The 17,537-nt window shown below is 38.2% G+C and overlaps 1 protein-coding gene across 1 annotated transcript in view; it reads right to left on the bottom strand.

The window, feature by feature from the left end:
• CASK (calcium/calmodulin dependent serine protein kinase) overlaps nucleotides 1-17,537 on the bottom strand; it is a gene marked incomplete in the record, with an annotated part of 883,427 nt that overhangs the window by 245,940 nt on the left and 619,950 nt on the right. Inside the window, 1 exon segment of the mRNA XM_053706489.1 lies at nucleotides 507-575. Coding sequence (XP_053562464.1) covers nucleotides 507-575 — 69 coding nt within the window.

Consider the following 17,537-nt stretch of genomic DNA (forward strand, 5'->3'; position numbering starts at 1 on the left):
TTACACCTTTGCAAATGTAAATGTTCAATGTGAATTGTAAAAAGAATAAAAAAATAAAATAAAATTAAAATAAAATTGACATTTACAAGCAATTACACAAAATAACCCATTGATGTTTAAATACATTTTACAATCATTAGGATAAGTAAACACCCTATAATGTAAACTAAACTGTAAAAATCTATACCACAAATTGTTCTCATCAACATCAAACATTTAAACACACTGTGCAAGGATTAAACTAATAAACATGCAATTATCAACAATATTATATGGAATCCATGTTGTTGTAGATAAGAGGTAAACCACTTATATGGTCAAAGATTGCATAGGAGTCAAGCAGATGGATGGGGCCTACTCATGTTCCGTTATCTTTGTTGTAAAATTGGTGTGCATAGTCTACTAGCACAGGCAGAAACAATTCCCAAAATAGCAAAAAACAGCCATCAGCAGGTGGTTAGCTTCAAGGCAAAAGAAAGAGGATGAGATTTAGTTACTTTTATTACCTCACATGAAGACGACTGAGTGCGATAACTTGGTACAATCTTGAAAGTGATACTGCCTCTCATTTCTCTCTAAAGAAAAAACAAACAAACATAGTATTTTAAACTAACATAAGAACAAATTAATCTGGCATTTAATTCCCTAGCTTACATCTTTAAAAGCATTAAAAAAATATTTTGTCTAAAAAGCTCAAGTTTACAGCTACCGGAGAAAGGACAAAAATATTCACTTAAAACAACAGATTGTTCAAAAACAAATCTGAATTAAATTTGTCTAAGCTCAATGTGACAAAATTGGCTCAGAAATACATCACAACTGAGTCACCTATTAAAGAAAAAGCAACTAATAAAAAAAAAACTAAAAATCTTAAGAAAGTTTAGTATTTGATGATCCAATCAACTGGTAAATTGTTGAATGAATTCCAGGTGTCGTCCTTGCATTTTCCTAATAAGGCTAGTCATGATTACATAACAGCTCAACAAATTTGTCATGTGAAAACATAATTTATGTAACTTACCTGATAAATTAATTTCTTTCATAGTGGCAATAGTAAATAAGCTAGTGACGTATGGGATATACATTCCTACCAGTAGGGGGCAAAGTTTCCCAAACCTCAAAATGCCTATAAATACACCTCCCACCTCACTCATACCTCAGTTTAATGTATAGCCAAGTAGTGAGGTGTAAAAAAAGGAGTAAAAAGCATACAAAAGAGCGGAACTGTAAAAATAATGTGCTTTATACAAAAAAGTCTCATGGACTCTTGCCACTATAAAATAAATACATTTATCAGGTAAGTTCTTACATAAATTATGCTTTCTTTCATGTAAGTGGAAAGAGTCCATGAGCTAGTGACATATGGGATATAATACCCAAGATGTGGAAGTTCACGAGTCACTAGTGAGGGAGCAATAAAATAAAAACAGCTATATCCGCTGAGAAATTAAATCCAAAAAAATAATTAAGTTTTCTTAAAAATTATAAAAAAACTCAAATCAAAGGCACTAGAATCAAACTGAAACAGCTGCCTGAAGAACCTTTCTACCAAAGGCTGCTTCCGAAGAAGCAAACACATCAAAATGGTAAAATTTAGTAAGTGTATGCAAAGAAGAACAAGTTGCTGCTTCGCAAATTCTATCAACTGAAGCTTCAATCTTGAAAGCTCAAGAAGTGGCAACTGATCTAGTAGAATGAGCTCCAATTCTCTGAGGCGGAGACTGCCCCGCCTCCAAATAAGCTTTGTGAATCAAAAATGTTTCAACCAAGATGCCAGAGAAATGGCAGAGGCCTCCTGAGCTTTCCTGGAACCAGAAAAAATAACAAATAGACAAGAAGTCTTTCTGAAATCTTTAGTAGCCTCAACATAATATTTCAAAGCTCTAACCACATCCAAAAAATGTAAAGACATTTCAATAGTATTCACAGGATTAGGACACAAGGAAGGAACAACAATTTCCCTATTAACTCCTTAATGACCACAGAACTTTTCCATTTTCTGTCCGTTTAGGACCAAGGCTATTTTTACATTTTTGCAGTGTTTGTGTTTAGCTGTAATTTTCCTCTTACTCATTTACTGTAACCACACATATGATATACCGTTTTTCTCCCCATTAAATGGACTTTCTAAAGATACCATTATTTTCATCATATCTTATAATTTACTATAAAAAAATTTATAAAATATGAGGAAAAATGGAAAAAAACACACTTTTTCTAACTTTGACCCCCAAAATCTGTTACATATCTACAACCACCAAAAAACACCCATGCTAAATAGTTTTTAAATTTTGTCCTGAGTTTAGAAATACCCAATGTTTACATGTTCTTTGCAAGTTATAGGGCCATAAATACAAATAGCACTTTGCTATTTCCAAACCATTTCTTTTCAAAATTAGCGCTAGTTACATTAGAAAACTAATATTTTTCAGGAATCCCTGAATATCCATTGACATGTATATATATTTTCTTTAGTAGACATCCCAAAGTATTGATCTAGGCCAATTTTGGTATATTTCATGCCACCATTTCAGCGCCAAATGCGGCCAAATACAAAAAATCATTCACTTTTTCACAAACTTTCGGTTTCTCACTGAAATTATTTACAAACAGCTTGTGCAATTATGGCATAAATGGTTGTAAATTCTTCTCTGGGATCCCCTTTGTTCAGAAATAGCAGAGATATATGGCTTTGGCATTGCTTTTTGGTAATTAGAAGGCCACTAAATGCCACTGTGCACCATACGTGTATTATGCCCAGCAGTGAAGGGGTTAATTAGGGAGCATGTAGGGAGCTTTTTGGGGTAATTTTAGCTTTAGTGTAGTAGACAACCCCAAGTATTGATCTAGGACCATTTTGGTATATTTCATGCCACCATTTCACCGCCAAATGCGATCAAAATTAATTAAAAAAAACTTTACATTTTTCACAATTTTAGGTTTCTCACTGAAATCATTTACAAACAGCTTGTGCAATTATGGCACAAATGGTTGTAAATGCTTCTCCGGGATCCCCTTTGTTCAGAAATAGCAGACATATATGGCTTTGGCATTGCTTTTTGGTAATTAGAAGTCCGCTAAATGCCGCTGTGCACCACACGTGTATTATGCCCAGCAGTGCAGGGGTTAATTAGGGAGCTTGTAGGGTTAATTTTAGCTTTAGTGTAGTGTAGTAGACAACCCAAAGTATTGATCTAGGCCCATTTTGGTACATTTCATGCCACCATTTTACCGCCAAATGCGATAAAAAAAAAAAAAAAGTTAAATTTTTCACAATTTTAGGTTTCTCACTGAAATTATTTACAAACAGCTTGTGCAATTATGGCACAAATGGTTGTAAATGCTTCTCTGGGATCCCCTTTGTTCAGAAATAGCAGACATATATGACTTTGGCGTTGCTTTCTGGTAATTAGAAGGCCGCTAAATGCTGCTGCGCATCACACGTGTATTATGGCTAGCAGTGAAGGGGTTAATTAGGTAGTTTGTAGGGAGCTTGCAGGGTTCATTTTAGCTTTAGTGTAGAGATCAGCCTCCCACCTGACACATCAGACCCCCTGATTCCTCCCAAACAGCTCCCTTCCCTCCCACAATTGTCCCCGCCATCTTAAGTACTGGCAGAAAGTTTTTTTTTAAAGCATATTTATATATGCTGTGGTGTAGCATACCCCCTTAGCCCCCAACCTCCCTGATCCCCCCAAAACAGCTCTCTAACCCTCCCCATCTGCCTAATTGGGGGCCATCTTGGGTACTGGCCGCTGTCTGCTAGTACCCATTTTGCAAAAAAAAAAAAGTTGTTTTTTTTGTTTTTTTGTAGTGTAGCTTCCCACAGACAAACCCCCACCACCTGCCTGATCTTTTTTTTTTTTTTAACTTTTTTTCCCCTTTTTTTTGACAGTTTTACTAAAACGTTTTCTGTAGTGTAGCGGTTCCCACCCGCTCCCTCCACGTGCACGCGCCCGCCCCGCCCTCCCGTGCGCGCGCGCCCCCGGCCATCCCAGTCCACGATCCTGCCCCCACCACATCACCAGGGCCATCGATGGCCGCCACCCGGCTCCCATACATGCTCCCACCCACCAACGATACCGTCCATCGATGTCCGGTGCAGAGGGGGCCACAGAGTGGCTCTCTCGCATCGGATGGCCATACAAGGTTATTGCAGGATGCCTCCATATCGAGGCATCACTGCAATAACTGGAAAGCAGCTGGAAGCGAGCAGGATCGCTTCCAGCTGCTTTCCACACCGAGGACGTGCAGGGTACGTCCTCCGGCGTTAACTGCCTTTTTTTTTTTTTTTGAGGACGTACCCTGCACGTCCTCGGTCGTAAAGGGGTTAATGTTGTTAGAATTCACAGCATTAGGAAAAAATTTAAATGAAGTCCACAAAAAATCTTTATCTTGATGGAAAATCAGATAAGGAGACTCACAAGAGAGAGCAGACAATACAGAAACTATTCTTGCAAAAGTGATAGCCAAAAGAAATAACACTTTTCAAGAAAGTAATTTAATATCCAGAGAATGCATGGGTTCAAAAGGAGAAGCCTGTAAAATCTTCAAAACCAAATTGAGACTCCAAGGAGGATAAATAGATTTAATAACAGATTTGATACGAGTCAAAGCCTGAACAAAACAGTGAATATCAGGAAGCTTAGCAATCTTTCTATGAAATAAGACAGAAAGAGCAGAGATTTGTCCTTTCAAAGTATTGGCAGACAGGACGTGCGGACAGGTGGGTACGCCCCTACACATATGGTGGTCTTGCCCTAAAATACAGCCACTGTGGAGAGAACTCTTTTGCATTCTACATTCCTTAAATATTAACCCTCCTTTTCTCCCAGAAATCACCCTGCTTCACACTCAACCCCCTAATCTAAATAAAGCTTCTGAGGCATTAACAGTATATGTCTTCATGGCATCGAAGCTAGCGATTGCTAGAGAGTGGAAAAAAAGGAACCCTCCATCTCTTACACAAGTGCTGTCTATCATCAGATACATTAGAACAATGGAACAATACTCTTACAGACTTCTAGATAAACTAGACAGCTATAACGACATTTGGTCCCCTTGGCTAAAAGTATACCCAGACTGAGATATTCCCTGCTTACCCCCTATCTCCAAAATCACTCTCTTTACCGTAACCCCAATTTCACTCCCCTTTTTGATCTTCCACCCTTGGGCCAGCATTACAGACGGGTCCAGGAATCACCCCCCTGGATTTTAGACATTTCAGATCCCTTTTTCTAAATACTACTCTTGCTCTTCCTGGTCCTGATGGTGTAGATATTATTAAAAATACATCCTCTCTATCTCTCAGTATAGAAAAATAAGACAGCATTTTCATCACTGAAACATGCATAATAGATGTAGATGAATGAGAATGTAGACTCAGATACTATTACATAATTGTTTTCATTAACTCGCTCTGTACTAAATTATCCTCAAACTCAAATTCTTCAAATGACTGTGAGTGCAGATAATAATGTAATGTATAACGTTACGTATGTTCATGTTTATGTTTCGCTCTACTATTGTCTTAATAAAAAACTTTTTAAAATTAAAAGTATTGGCAGACAAACCTTTATCTAAACCCGCCTGAAGAAACTGTAGAATCCTAGGAATTCTAAAAGAATAATCATGAGTTGAACACCATGAAATATATGTTTTCCAAACCCTATGATAAATCTTCCTTGAAACAGAATTACGAGCCTGTATCATAGTGGTAATCACTCAGTCAGAGAAACCTCTATGACTAAGCACTAAGCGTTCAATTTCCATGCCTTCAAATTTAGAGATTTGAGATCCTGATGGAAAAACGGCCCTTAAGAAAGAAGGTCTGACCTTAAAGGAAGTGGCTAAGGCTGGCAACTGTACATCCGGACAAGATCCGCATACCAAAACCTGTGAGGCCATGCAGGTGCTATCAGAAACACATAAGATTGTTCCATTATGATCTTGGAGATCACCATTGGAAGAAGAACCAGAGGCAGAAAAATGTAAGCAGGTTGGTAAAACCAAGGAACTTCTAAAGCATTCACTATCTCCGCCTGAGGATCCTTGGACCTGGAAAGGTACCTGGGAAGCTCCTTGTTTAAACGAGAAGCCATCAGATCTATTTCTGGAAAAGCCCACATCTGTACAAGATGAAAACACATCTGGATGGAGAGACCACTCCCCTGGATGTAAAGTCTGACGGCTGAGATAATCAGCTTCCCAATTGTCTACACCTGGGATATGATTTGACAAGAGTTGGATTCCGCCCAAGAATGTATCCGAGATACTTATTTCATTGCTGAAGGACTGCAAGTCCCTCCTTGATGATTGACATATGCTACAGTTGTGATATGGTCTGTCTGAAAACTAATGTAAAGTTCTCTCTTCAAAAGAGGCCAAGCCTGAAGAGCTCTGAAAATAGCAAAGAGTTCTAAAATATTGATTGGTAACCTCGCCTCTTGAGGATACCAAACCCCTTGTGCTGTCAGAGACCCCCAGACAGCTCCCCAACCTGTAAGTCTTGCATCTGTTGAGATCACAGTCCAGGAATGATGAACAAAGGAGGCCCCATTGAACAATAAGGTGATGGTCTAACCAAAAAGTCAGAGAGAGTTGAGTGTTCGGATTTAAGTATATCAGTTGTGATATCCGAGTATAATGCAAAGCTGTAGAGGCCTCATATGAAAACGCTTAAAGGGGATTGCGTCCGATGCTGCAGTCATGAGGCAAAAAATTCCATGTCAGAGAAAGAGTCATGGACACTGAAACTATCTGAAAACCTAAAAAGGTGACCCTTGTCTGAGGAATCAAGAAACTCTTTTGTAAATTGATCCTCCAACCATGTCTTTGAAGAACCCAAACTCGTTTTGTGTGAGATTCTGCTAAATGAAAAAATTGTGCTAGTACCAAGATATTGTCTAAATAAGGAAACACCGCAATACCCTGCTCTCCGATTACAGATAGAAGGGCACTGAGAACCTTCGAGAAGATTCTTGGAGCGGTTGCTAGGCCAAACAGAAGAGCAACAAATTGGTAATGCTTGTCTAGAAAAGAGAATCCTAGAAAACGATAGTGGTCTGGATGAATTGGAATGTGAAGATAAGCATCCTATAAGTCTATTGTGGACATGAAATGACCTTGCTGAACAAAAGGCAGAATAGTCCTTATAGTCACCATCTTGAAAGTTGGGACTCTTACAAAACTATTTAAAATTTTCAGATCCAGAATTTGTCTAAACAAATCTTCTTTCTTTGGGACAATGAACAGATTTGAATAAAAACCCAAACCCTGTTCCTGCTGAGGAACTGGAACAATCACCCCTGAAAGCTCTAGGTCTGAAACACACTTCCGAAAATCCTGAGCTTTCACAGGGTTTGTTGGAACATGAGAAAGAAAGAATCTTCTCATGGGAGGTCTTATTCTGAAACCTATTCAATACCCTTGAGAAACAATGCTCTGAATCCACTGATTTTGAACAGAATCTGTCCAAATATCTTGAAATAATCTCAATCTGCCCCCCACCAGTTGAACTGGTTTGAGGGCCGCACCTTCATGCAGTCGTAGGGGCTGGATTTGGTTTCTTGTAAGGCTTGGATTTATTCCAATTCGGAGATGGTCTCCAATTAGAGCCAGAGGCGTTAGGGGAAGGAGAGGTCTTTTGTTCTCTATTTTGACAAAAGGAATGGAAACGATTGGGAGCTTTAAACTTACTCTTAAGATTTCTTATCTTGGGGCAGAAAAACTCCCTTTCCCCAGTAATAGTGGAGATAATAGAATCCAATTGAGAACCAAATAAATTATTACCCTGAAATGATAGAAATAGTAATCTAGATTTAGAAACAATCTCAGCATTTCAAGATTTAAGCCATAAAGCTCTTCTAGTAAGAATAGCTAAAGACACAGATTTAATATCAATCTTAATTACATCAAAATGATTAGCATGTTGAAGTAAAAGAACAATGCTAGACAATTCAGAATCTGATAACTGCTGTGCTAAACTGTCCAACCAAAAAGTTGAAGCAGCAGCAACATCAGCCATAGAAATAGCAGGTCTAAGAATATAGCCAGTATGTAAATATGCTCTTCTAAGATAAGATTCAATCTTCCTATCTAAAGGATCCTTAAAGGAAGTACTATCTTCAATAGGACTAGTAGTTTGTTTGGCAAGAGTGGAAATAGCCCCATCAACCTTAGGGACTAAAATTGGCCACAGGTAAAGGATATAACTTCTTAAACCAAGAAGAAAGGTTAAAAGAAGCAAACGGCTTAGACCATTCTTTAGTGATCATATTAGAGATAGCATCTGGAATAGGAAAAACTTCAGGAGTAAGCTCAGAAGTTTTAAACGCAGAATTCAAATGTTTACTAGTTTTGTTATCAAGAGGACTAGACTCCTCAATACCCAAAGCAAACAATACTTCCTTTAATAAAGAACAAATATATTCAATCTTAAAAAGAAAAGTAGATTTGTCAATTGTAGTCTCTGAAGCAGGATCCTCTGAGCCAGAGAAGATACTTCTGTATGATGTCGATCAATACAAATTACATCAGATTTATGAGAAGTTTGGAAAGACCTTTTACGTTTATTTGAAGGCGGAATAGCAGTCATAGCCTTCTCTATGGCTGCAGCAATATAATTTTTCAGATCTGCAGAAATATCATGTACATTAGACTGTGAAGGAGTAACAGTAGATGTATTTGTACTTATAGAAACATTATCAGCATGAGATGATTTATCAAGTGCCACATATTTGAGCTGAAGATGTAAGATCAGCTAATTTGCAACAAACACTTAGCTTTGGTAGAATTGTGTTCAGACAGCTTAGTTCCTACAGTAACATCAGAGGCAGGATCGGTTTGAAACATCTTGCAAAATGTAACAAAAATGAAAAAATAACAATTAAACAAAATATCCAATTTCCTCACAATAGCAGTTTCAGGAATGGGAAAAAAAGAAATTACCTGATAAATTAATTTCTTTCATATTGGCAAGCGTCCATAAGCTAGTGACGTATGGGATATACTATCCTATCAGGAGGGGCAAAGTTTCCCAAACCTCAAAATGCCTATAAATACACCCCTCACCACACACACAAATCAGTTTAACGAATAGCCAAGTAGTGGGGTGATAAAATAAGGAGTAAAAAAAGCATACAAAAAAGAGGAACTGGAAATATAATTGTGCTTTTATACAAAAAATCATAACCACCGAAAAAAGGGTGGGTCTCATGGACTCTTGCCAATATGAAAGAAATTAATGTATCAGGTAAGTTCTTACATAAATTATGTTTTCTTTCATGTAATTGGCAAGAGTCCATGAGCTAGTGACGTATGGGATAGAAATACCCAAGATGTTTAAGTCCACAGTAGAGTCACCAGAAAGGGAGGGATAAAATAAAAACAGCAATTTTCTGCTGAAAAAATTAAACCAACAAAAAATAAGTTATTCTCATAAATTGAAACAAAAAAACTTAAAACATTAGCAGAAGAATCAAACTGAAACAGCTGCCTGAAGAACTTTTCTACTAAAGACTGCTTCAGAAGAAGCAAATGCATAAAAATGGTAAAATTTTGTAAATGTATGCAAAGACCACCAAGTTGCTGCTTTGCAAATCTGATCAACTGAAGCTTCATTCTAAAAAGCCCAAGAAGTGGAGACTGATCTAGTAGAATGAGCTGTGATCCTCTGAGGTGGGGACTGTCCCGCCTCCAAATAAGCTTTATGAATAAAAAGCTTTAACCAAGATGCCAAAGAAAAGGCAGAAGCTGTCTGACCTTTCCAAGAACCAGAGAAGACAACAAATAGACTAGAAGTCTTCCTGAAATCTTTAGTAGCTTCAACATAATATTTCAAAGCTCTTACAAAATCCAAAGAATGCAAAGATCTTTCAAGAGCATTCTTGGGATTAGGACACAAGGAAGGAACAACAATTTCCCTACTAATAATGTTAGAATTCACAACCTTAGGAAGAAATTTAAACAAAGTCCGCAAGACAGCCTTATCCTGATAGAAAATCAGAAAAGGAGACTCACAAGAGAGAGCAGACAATTCAGAAACTCTTCTAGCTGAAGAGATGGCTAAAAGAAACAACACTTTCCAAGAAAGTAGTTTAATATCCAAAGAATGCATAGCCTCAAAAGGAGTAGCCTGCAAAGTCTTCAAAACCAAATTAAGGCTCCAAGGAGGAGAGATTAATTTAATAAAAGGCTTGATATGAACCAAAGCCTGAACAAAACAGTGAATATTAGGAAGCTTAGCAATCTTTCTATGAAATAAAACAGAAAGAGCAGAGATTTGTCCCTTCAAAGTACTTGCAGACAAACAGTTAAACAAACCATCCTGAAGAAACTGTAAAATTCTAGGAATTCTAAAACAAAGAAATATAGGTCTTCCAAACTCGATAATAAATCTTTCTTGAAACAGACTTACGAGCCTGTAGCATAGTATAATTCACTGAGTCAGAGAAACCTCTATGACTAAGCACTAAGCGTTCAATTTCCATACCTTCAAATTTAACGATTTGAGATCCTGATGGAAAAACGGCCCTCGAGACAGAAGGTCTGGTCTTAGAGGAAGTGGCCAAGGCTGGCAACTGGACATCCAGACAAGATCAGCATACCAAAACCTGTGAGGCCATGCTGGTGCTATCAGAAACACATACGATTGTTCCATAATGATCTTGGAGATCACTTTTTGAAGAAGAACTAGAGGCAGAAAGATATAAGCAGGTTGGTAAAACCAAGGAACTGCTAAAGCATCCATTATCTCCGCCTGAGGATCCCTGGAACAGGACAGGTACCTGGGAAGTTTCTTGTTTAGATGAGAAGCCATCAGATCTATTTCTGGAAGACCCCACATCTGTACAATCTGACAAAATACATCTGGATGGAGAGACCACTCCCCCGAATGTAAGGTCTGATCGCTATGATAATCCGCTTCCCAATTGTCTACACCTGGGATATGCACCGCAGAAATTAGACAAGAGCTGGATTCTGCCCAAGAAAGTATCCGAGAAAATTCTTTCATAGCTAGGGGAATGCGAGTCCCACCCTGATGATTGACATATGCCACAGTTGTGATATTGTCCGTATGAAAATAAATAAATGGTTCTTTCTTTAACAGAGGCCAAATCTGAAGAGCCCTGAAAATAGCATGGAGTTCTAAAATATTGATTGGTAACCTCGCCTCTTGATGTTTCCAAACCCCTTGTGCTGTCAGAGATCCCCAGACAGCTCCCCAACCTGTAGTGATCACAGTCCAGGTAGGATGAACAAAAGAGGCCCCCTGAATTAAACGATGATGGTCTAACCACCAAGTCAAAGAGAGTTGAATGTTGGGATTTAAGAATATCAATTGTTATATCAGAGTATAATCCCTGCACCATTGATTCAGCATACAAAGTTGTAGAGGTCTCATATGAAAACAAGCAAAGGGGATCGTGTCTGATGCTGCAGTCATGAGACCTAAAACTTCCATGCACATAGCCACTGAAAGGAATGATTGAGACTGAAGGTTCCGACAAGCTTAAACAAATTTCATTTGTTTCGTCTGTTAAGGACAGAGTCATGGACACTGAATCTATCTGGAAACCTAAAAAGGTGACCCTTGTCTGAGGAATCAAGAAATTCTTTGGTAAATTGATCCTCCAACCATGTCTTTGAAGCAACAACACTAGTTGATTTGTGTGGGATTCGGCTAAATGTAAAGACTGAGCTAGAATCAAGATATTGTCCAAATAAGGAAACACCGCAATACCCTGTCCTCTGATTACAGATAGAAGGACACAGAGAACCTTCGAAAAGATCTTTGGAGCTGTTGCTAGGCCAAATGGAAGAGCGACAAATTGGTAATGCTTGTCTAGAAAAAAGAATCTCAGAAACTGATAGTGGTCTGTATGAATCGAATGTGAAGATATGCATCCTGTAAGTCTATCGTGGATATATAATGACCTTGCTGAACAAAAGGCAAAATAGTCCTTATAGTCACCATCTTGAAAGTTGGGACCCTTACAAAACAATTCAAAAACTTCAGATACAGAACTGGCTTTGAGAATTTTCTTTCTTTGGGACAATGAATAGATTCGAATAAAACCCTAGACCCTGTTTCTGAAATTGAACTGGTATTACCCCTAAAATGTCTAGATCTGAAACATGTCAGAAAAGCCTGAGCCTTTACCGGTTTTGCTGGAACGTGAGAAAGAATCTTCTCACAGGTGGTCTTACTCTGAATCCTATTCGATACCCTTGAGAGACAATACTCTGAATCCACTGATTTTGAACAGAATTTGCCCAAATGTCTTGGAATAATTTCAATCTGCCCCCCCACCAGTTGAACTGGATCGAGAGCCGCACCTTCATGCCAGAAGTCTTTAGGTGAAGAATTGGTTTTCTGTTCCTTGTTCTGTCGAAAAGATCGAAAATGATTAGAAGCTTTAGATTTACCCTTAGATCTTATATCCTGAGGCAAAACAACTCCCTTCCCTCCAGTGATAGTTGAAATAATTGAATCCAACTGAGAACCAAATAAGTTGTTACCTTGGAAAGAAAGAGATAATCTAGAATTAGATATATCACCATTCCAAGATTTGAGCCATAAAGCTCTTCTAGCTAAAATAGCTAAAGACATAGATTTAACATCAATTTTGATGAAATCAAAAATAGCATCACAGATAAAATGATTAGCATATTGAAGGAAACGAACTCTAGACAAATCAGAATCTGTTTCCTGTTGCGCTAAGCTATCTAACCAAAAGGTTGATGCAGCCGCAACATCAGCCATAGGAATGGCAGGCCTGAGAAGATAGACAGAAAATAAGCTTTCCTTAGATAAGATTCAAGTTTCCTATCTAAATGATCTTTAAAAGAAGTACTATCTTACATAGGAATAGTAGTACGTTTGGCAAGAGTAGAAATAGCCCCATCAACTTTGGGGACTTTTTCCCAAAACTCTAATCTAGCCGCTGGCAAAGGGTACAAACCTAGAAGGAATGAAAGAAGTACCAGGCTTAATCCATTCCTTAGCAATCACATCAGAAACTGGAAAAACCTCAGGAGGTTTATAAACAGAATTTAAACGTTTACTAGTTTTGATATCAAGAGGACTAGACTCCTCAATATCCAAAGTAACCAACACTTCTTTCAATAAGGAACAAATATACTCAATCTTGAAAAGATAAGTAGATTTGTCAGTGTCAACATTTGAGGAAGGGTCTTCTGAATCAGAGAGATCCTCATCAGAGGAGGATATTTCAGTATGTTGTCGGTCATTAGAAATTTCATCAAATTTATGAGAAGTTTTAAAAGACCTTTTACGTTTATTAGAAGGCGGAATAGCAGAGAAAGCCTTCTGTATCGCATCAGCAATATAATTTTTCATATCAACAGGGATACCATGTACTTTAGATGTTGAAGGAACAACAGAAACTGTACTAGTACTGATGGAAACGTTTTCTGCGTGCAAAAGCTTATCATGGCAACTGTTACATACTACAGCTGGAGATATAATCTCAGCTAACTTACAACAGATACACTTAGCTTTGATAGAACTGTGATCAGGCAGCAGGGTTCCAACAGTTGCTTCTGAGACAGGATCAGATTGAGACATTTTGCAAAATGTAAAAGAAAAAACAACATTAAAGCAAAGTTTACAATTTCCTTATATGGCAGTTTCAGGAATGGGAAAAATTGCAAACAGCAAAGCCCTCTGAGCAAATAGAATGCAAGAGGCATATAGTAAGTGGGGTGAAAAATAAACACATTTTTTTTTGGCGCCAAGTATGACGCAAAACAAAGTTGAAATTTTTTTGCCGCCAACAACGTCCGGAAATGGCGCAACTAAGACACCGGAAATTACAAACTTGGCGTCAAAGACGTACCTTTGCGCCAAAAAAATTGTCGCGCCAAGAATGACGCAATAAATAAAAGCATTTTTTTATCAGCAGAGGTCATGGTATATAAGAGTATATCGTCGATCTGAAAAGGGAGGTAGTAGATAAATTCCTACGGCCGATAACAGAGAACCTTGGAAAAGATTTCCCGCGAGGAAAACCATAACATCAATAGGCGATACTCCCTTCACATCCCTCTGACAAACACTGTATAGGAATTGGGCTTCAAAATGCTTAAAAGCGCTTATCATAGAAGAAATCATAGAAATCTAGCACAAACTTACTTCACCACCTCCATAGGAGGCAAAGTTTGTAAAACTAAATTGTGGGTGTGGTGAGGGGTGTATTTATAGGCATTTTGAGGTTTGGGAAACTTTGCCCCTCCTGGTAGGATTGTATATCCCATACGTCACTAGCTCATGGACTCTTGCCAATTACATGAAAGAAAAAAGGCTTATGATAAAATTCTTATATACAAGTAAAATCAAAAGTAAACATCATAGCCCTCTATAAACGAATAAGAGCAGTGAGTAAAGGAGGGAGAGACTTAATATAACAAATTTTGGCGCCAAAAATGATGCAAACGCACAGAAAAAAACTTTAAGCGCCAAAGCTAACAAATGAAATGACGCGACTCGCGCCACAACAGACGCTGCAAAAAAAATTTTAGCCAAAAATTATGCAATAAAGAGTAGCATTTTGCGTCATGGCAAGCCTATTAGCCCACGAAAATTTTAGAAAAAAATGACTCCAAGTTACAACTAACTGGAACCCTAGGTAAGAAAAAAATACCTAAATTCTCCCATAAACATAAATTTCCCTGCTGAAACTGCTAGACTTCAAAGGGAAATACACAGACCTGACTCATGGCAAATATATGTAATATACATTAAAAGCTTTAAAATATAAAGTGCCAAACACAGCTGAGAGTATCTTAAAAAAATGATATATACTTACCAGAAGACACCCATCCACATATAGCAGATAGCCAAACCAGTACTGAAACATATTATCAGAGGTAATGGTAGAGGAGTATAATGTCGATCTGTAAAGGGAGGCAGCAGATGAATACCCTGCGACTGATTTACAGAGAGCCTTAGAATAGATTTCCCATAGGTGAAAACATGGTGTCATCAGGCAATACTCCCTTCACATCCCTCAGACAAACACTGTACTTAGATAGGAATTGGGCTTCAAAATGCTTAGAAGTGCCTTTCACAGAAGAAAATCAAGCACATCTTGCTTCACCACCTCCACAAGGAGGCAAAGTTTGTAAAACTGAGGTATGAGTCAGGTGGGAGGTGTATTTACAGGCATTTTGAGGTTTGGGAAACTTTGCCCCCTCCTGGTAGGAATGTAGCTCATGGACTCTTGCCACTTACATGAAAGAACTATAAATGTAATCCTAGTAATCAATCAATTCTTCATTCTTACAGAAAACTAGGACAATAGATTGCACTATTTCATATATTAGTTTTATTCCTTTGCAGAAAACAATTTATGCTTACCTGATAAATGTATTTCTCTTGTGGTGTATCCAGTCCACGGATCATCCATTACTTGTGGGATATTCTCATTCCCAACAGGAAGTTGCAAGAGGACACCCACAGCAGAGCTGTCTATATAGCTCCTCCCCTAACTGCCATATCCAGTCATTCGACCGAAAACAAACAGAGAAAGGAGAAACCATAGGGTGCAGTGGTGACTGTAGTTTAAAATTAAAAAATACCTGCCTTAAAATGACAGGGCGGGCCGTGGACTGGATACACCACAAGAGAAATAAATTTATCAGGTAAGCATAAATTATGTTTTCTCTTGTAAGGTGTATCCAGTCCACGGATCATCCATTACTTGTGGGATACCAATACCAAAGCTAAAGTACACGGATGAAGGGAGGGACAAGGCAGGTACTTAAACGGAAGGTACCACTGCCTGTAAAACCTTTCTCCCAAAAATAGCCTCCGAAGAAGCAAAAGTATCAAATTTGTAGAATTTGGAAAATGTATGAAGCGAAGACCAAGTCGCCACCTTGCAAATCTGTTCAACAGAAGCCTCATTTTTAAAGGCCCATGTGGAAGCCACAGCTCTAGTAGAATGAGCTGTAATCCTTTCTAGAGGCTGCTGGCCAGCAGTCTCGTAGGATAAGCGGATTATGCTTCTTAGCCAAAAAGAAAGAGAGGTTGCCGAAGCCTTTTGACCTATCCTCTGTCCAGAGTAGACAACAAACAAAGCAGATGTTTGACAAAAATGGCTTATGACTAGAATTAGTCAGTGAGTTCCCAAACTTGTAACTTTCCTTTTTGGGGTCTGGATCCTTCTATACTGTTTTCTCACATTGTGTATGCTTTGTGCATACTCTTAAAAATTTCGGGCCCTTCTTTCACAGGAGGGACACGGGCCCCCCTTCAGAGATTTCTTTTTTTCTTGTTTTTGCACGTATAAAAGCTCCAGGTCAGGCTGGGCCTTAGTCACTTAATAACAAGGGTCTCGCCTCCGTTAGTGGAGGGAGCGGATCTCTTTCCTAATTTTTTTCACGTATAATATATATATTTATATTCACACTTGGGGGTTCTGTTTTTTTTTTCCCTCTCTATATTTCTTTTTTTTTTTCCCCTTGTCTTCTTCCTTTGTGTGCACGGGTGGTTTCTTCGGACTCGTACCCCATATATAAGGGTTTATGGATAAATATTTACTGGGGAAATCTTCTCCCAAAATGCCCATTAAAGCTAAAGACAAAAAAGCCAAAATGTCGGAGCCAGCTCTCGATACCTCAGTGGAACCAGTATCTAATCTTGGGGATACTCATACTTTAGTCTCACAATTATCTGAATTATTTTTTCCCCAATTCGAGATGATTAGGACAGATTTAGGTACTATCTCAGGCGAAATTACTACCTTGGCAGGAGAAGTAAGGCAGTTTTCACAGAGAATACAAGAGGCCGAAAATAGAATTTCGGATTTAGAAGATCAAGTTAACTCTCAGGAAACTTTAATATCTCAACAGGAGACTAAAATTACTAAACTGCAGGGGCGTCTAGACGATATAGAAGATCGGGCTAGACGAAATAATATTAGAATTGTGGGTCTCCCGGAGGATGCGGATTTTGAAGACCTTTTGAAGTTTACCTCGGTCTTACTCCCGCAGAAGCTGGGCGTCCCTCAATCTAAGTTACCTATTATAATTGAGAGAGCCCATAGAATTGGCCCAAAAAAAAATACGGATTCAGGTCAAAGGAGGAATAGGGTGTGTATATGCAAGGTCCTTAATTTCCAGGACAAGATTGAAATGTTGAAATTGTTTAAGCAATTAAAGGAACCTCTAATGTTTGGTAATAGTAAAGTATTATTGTTTCAAGATTTTTCAGTGGAAACCTCCATGAATAGAAGGATAATGGCGCCCCTCTGTACTCAAATTATTAACAAAGGAATCAATGCTCGGATGGTGTATCCTGCCAAAATAATAATTGAGTACAGAGGAATTCGTCAGATCTTCACAGAGGAGAGGGAGGCAAAATAATTTCTTAAAGATAAATAAGGTCATACTTTATCCCATTTTTCCCAGGTTACCTAAGTATGATGTGGTATTATAAATTTACACTGTGTATGCTAAAAAAAAAAAAAAAAAAAAAAAAGACAAAAATCTTTAGTAGCTTGTAAGCAAAA

This window comes from Bombina bombina, chromosome 3, assembly GCF_027579735.1.
Source record: "Bombina bombina isolate aBomBom1 chromosome 3, aBomBom1.pri, whole genome shotgun sequence".
In the NCBI taxonomy this organism is placed as follows: Eukaryota; Metazoa; Chordata; class Amphibia; order Anura; family Bombinatoridae; genus Bombina; species Bombina bombina.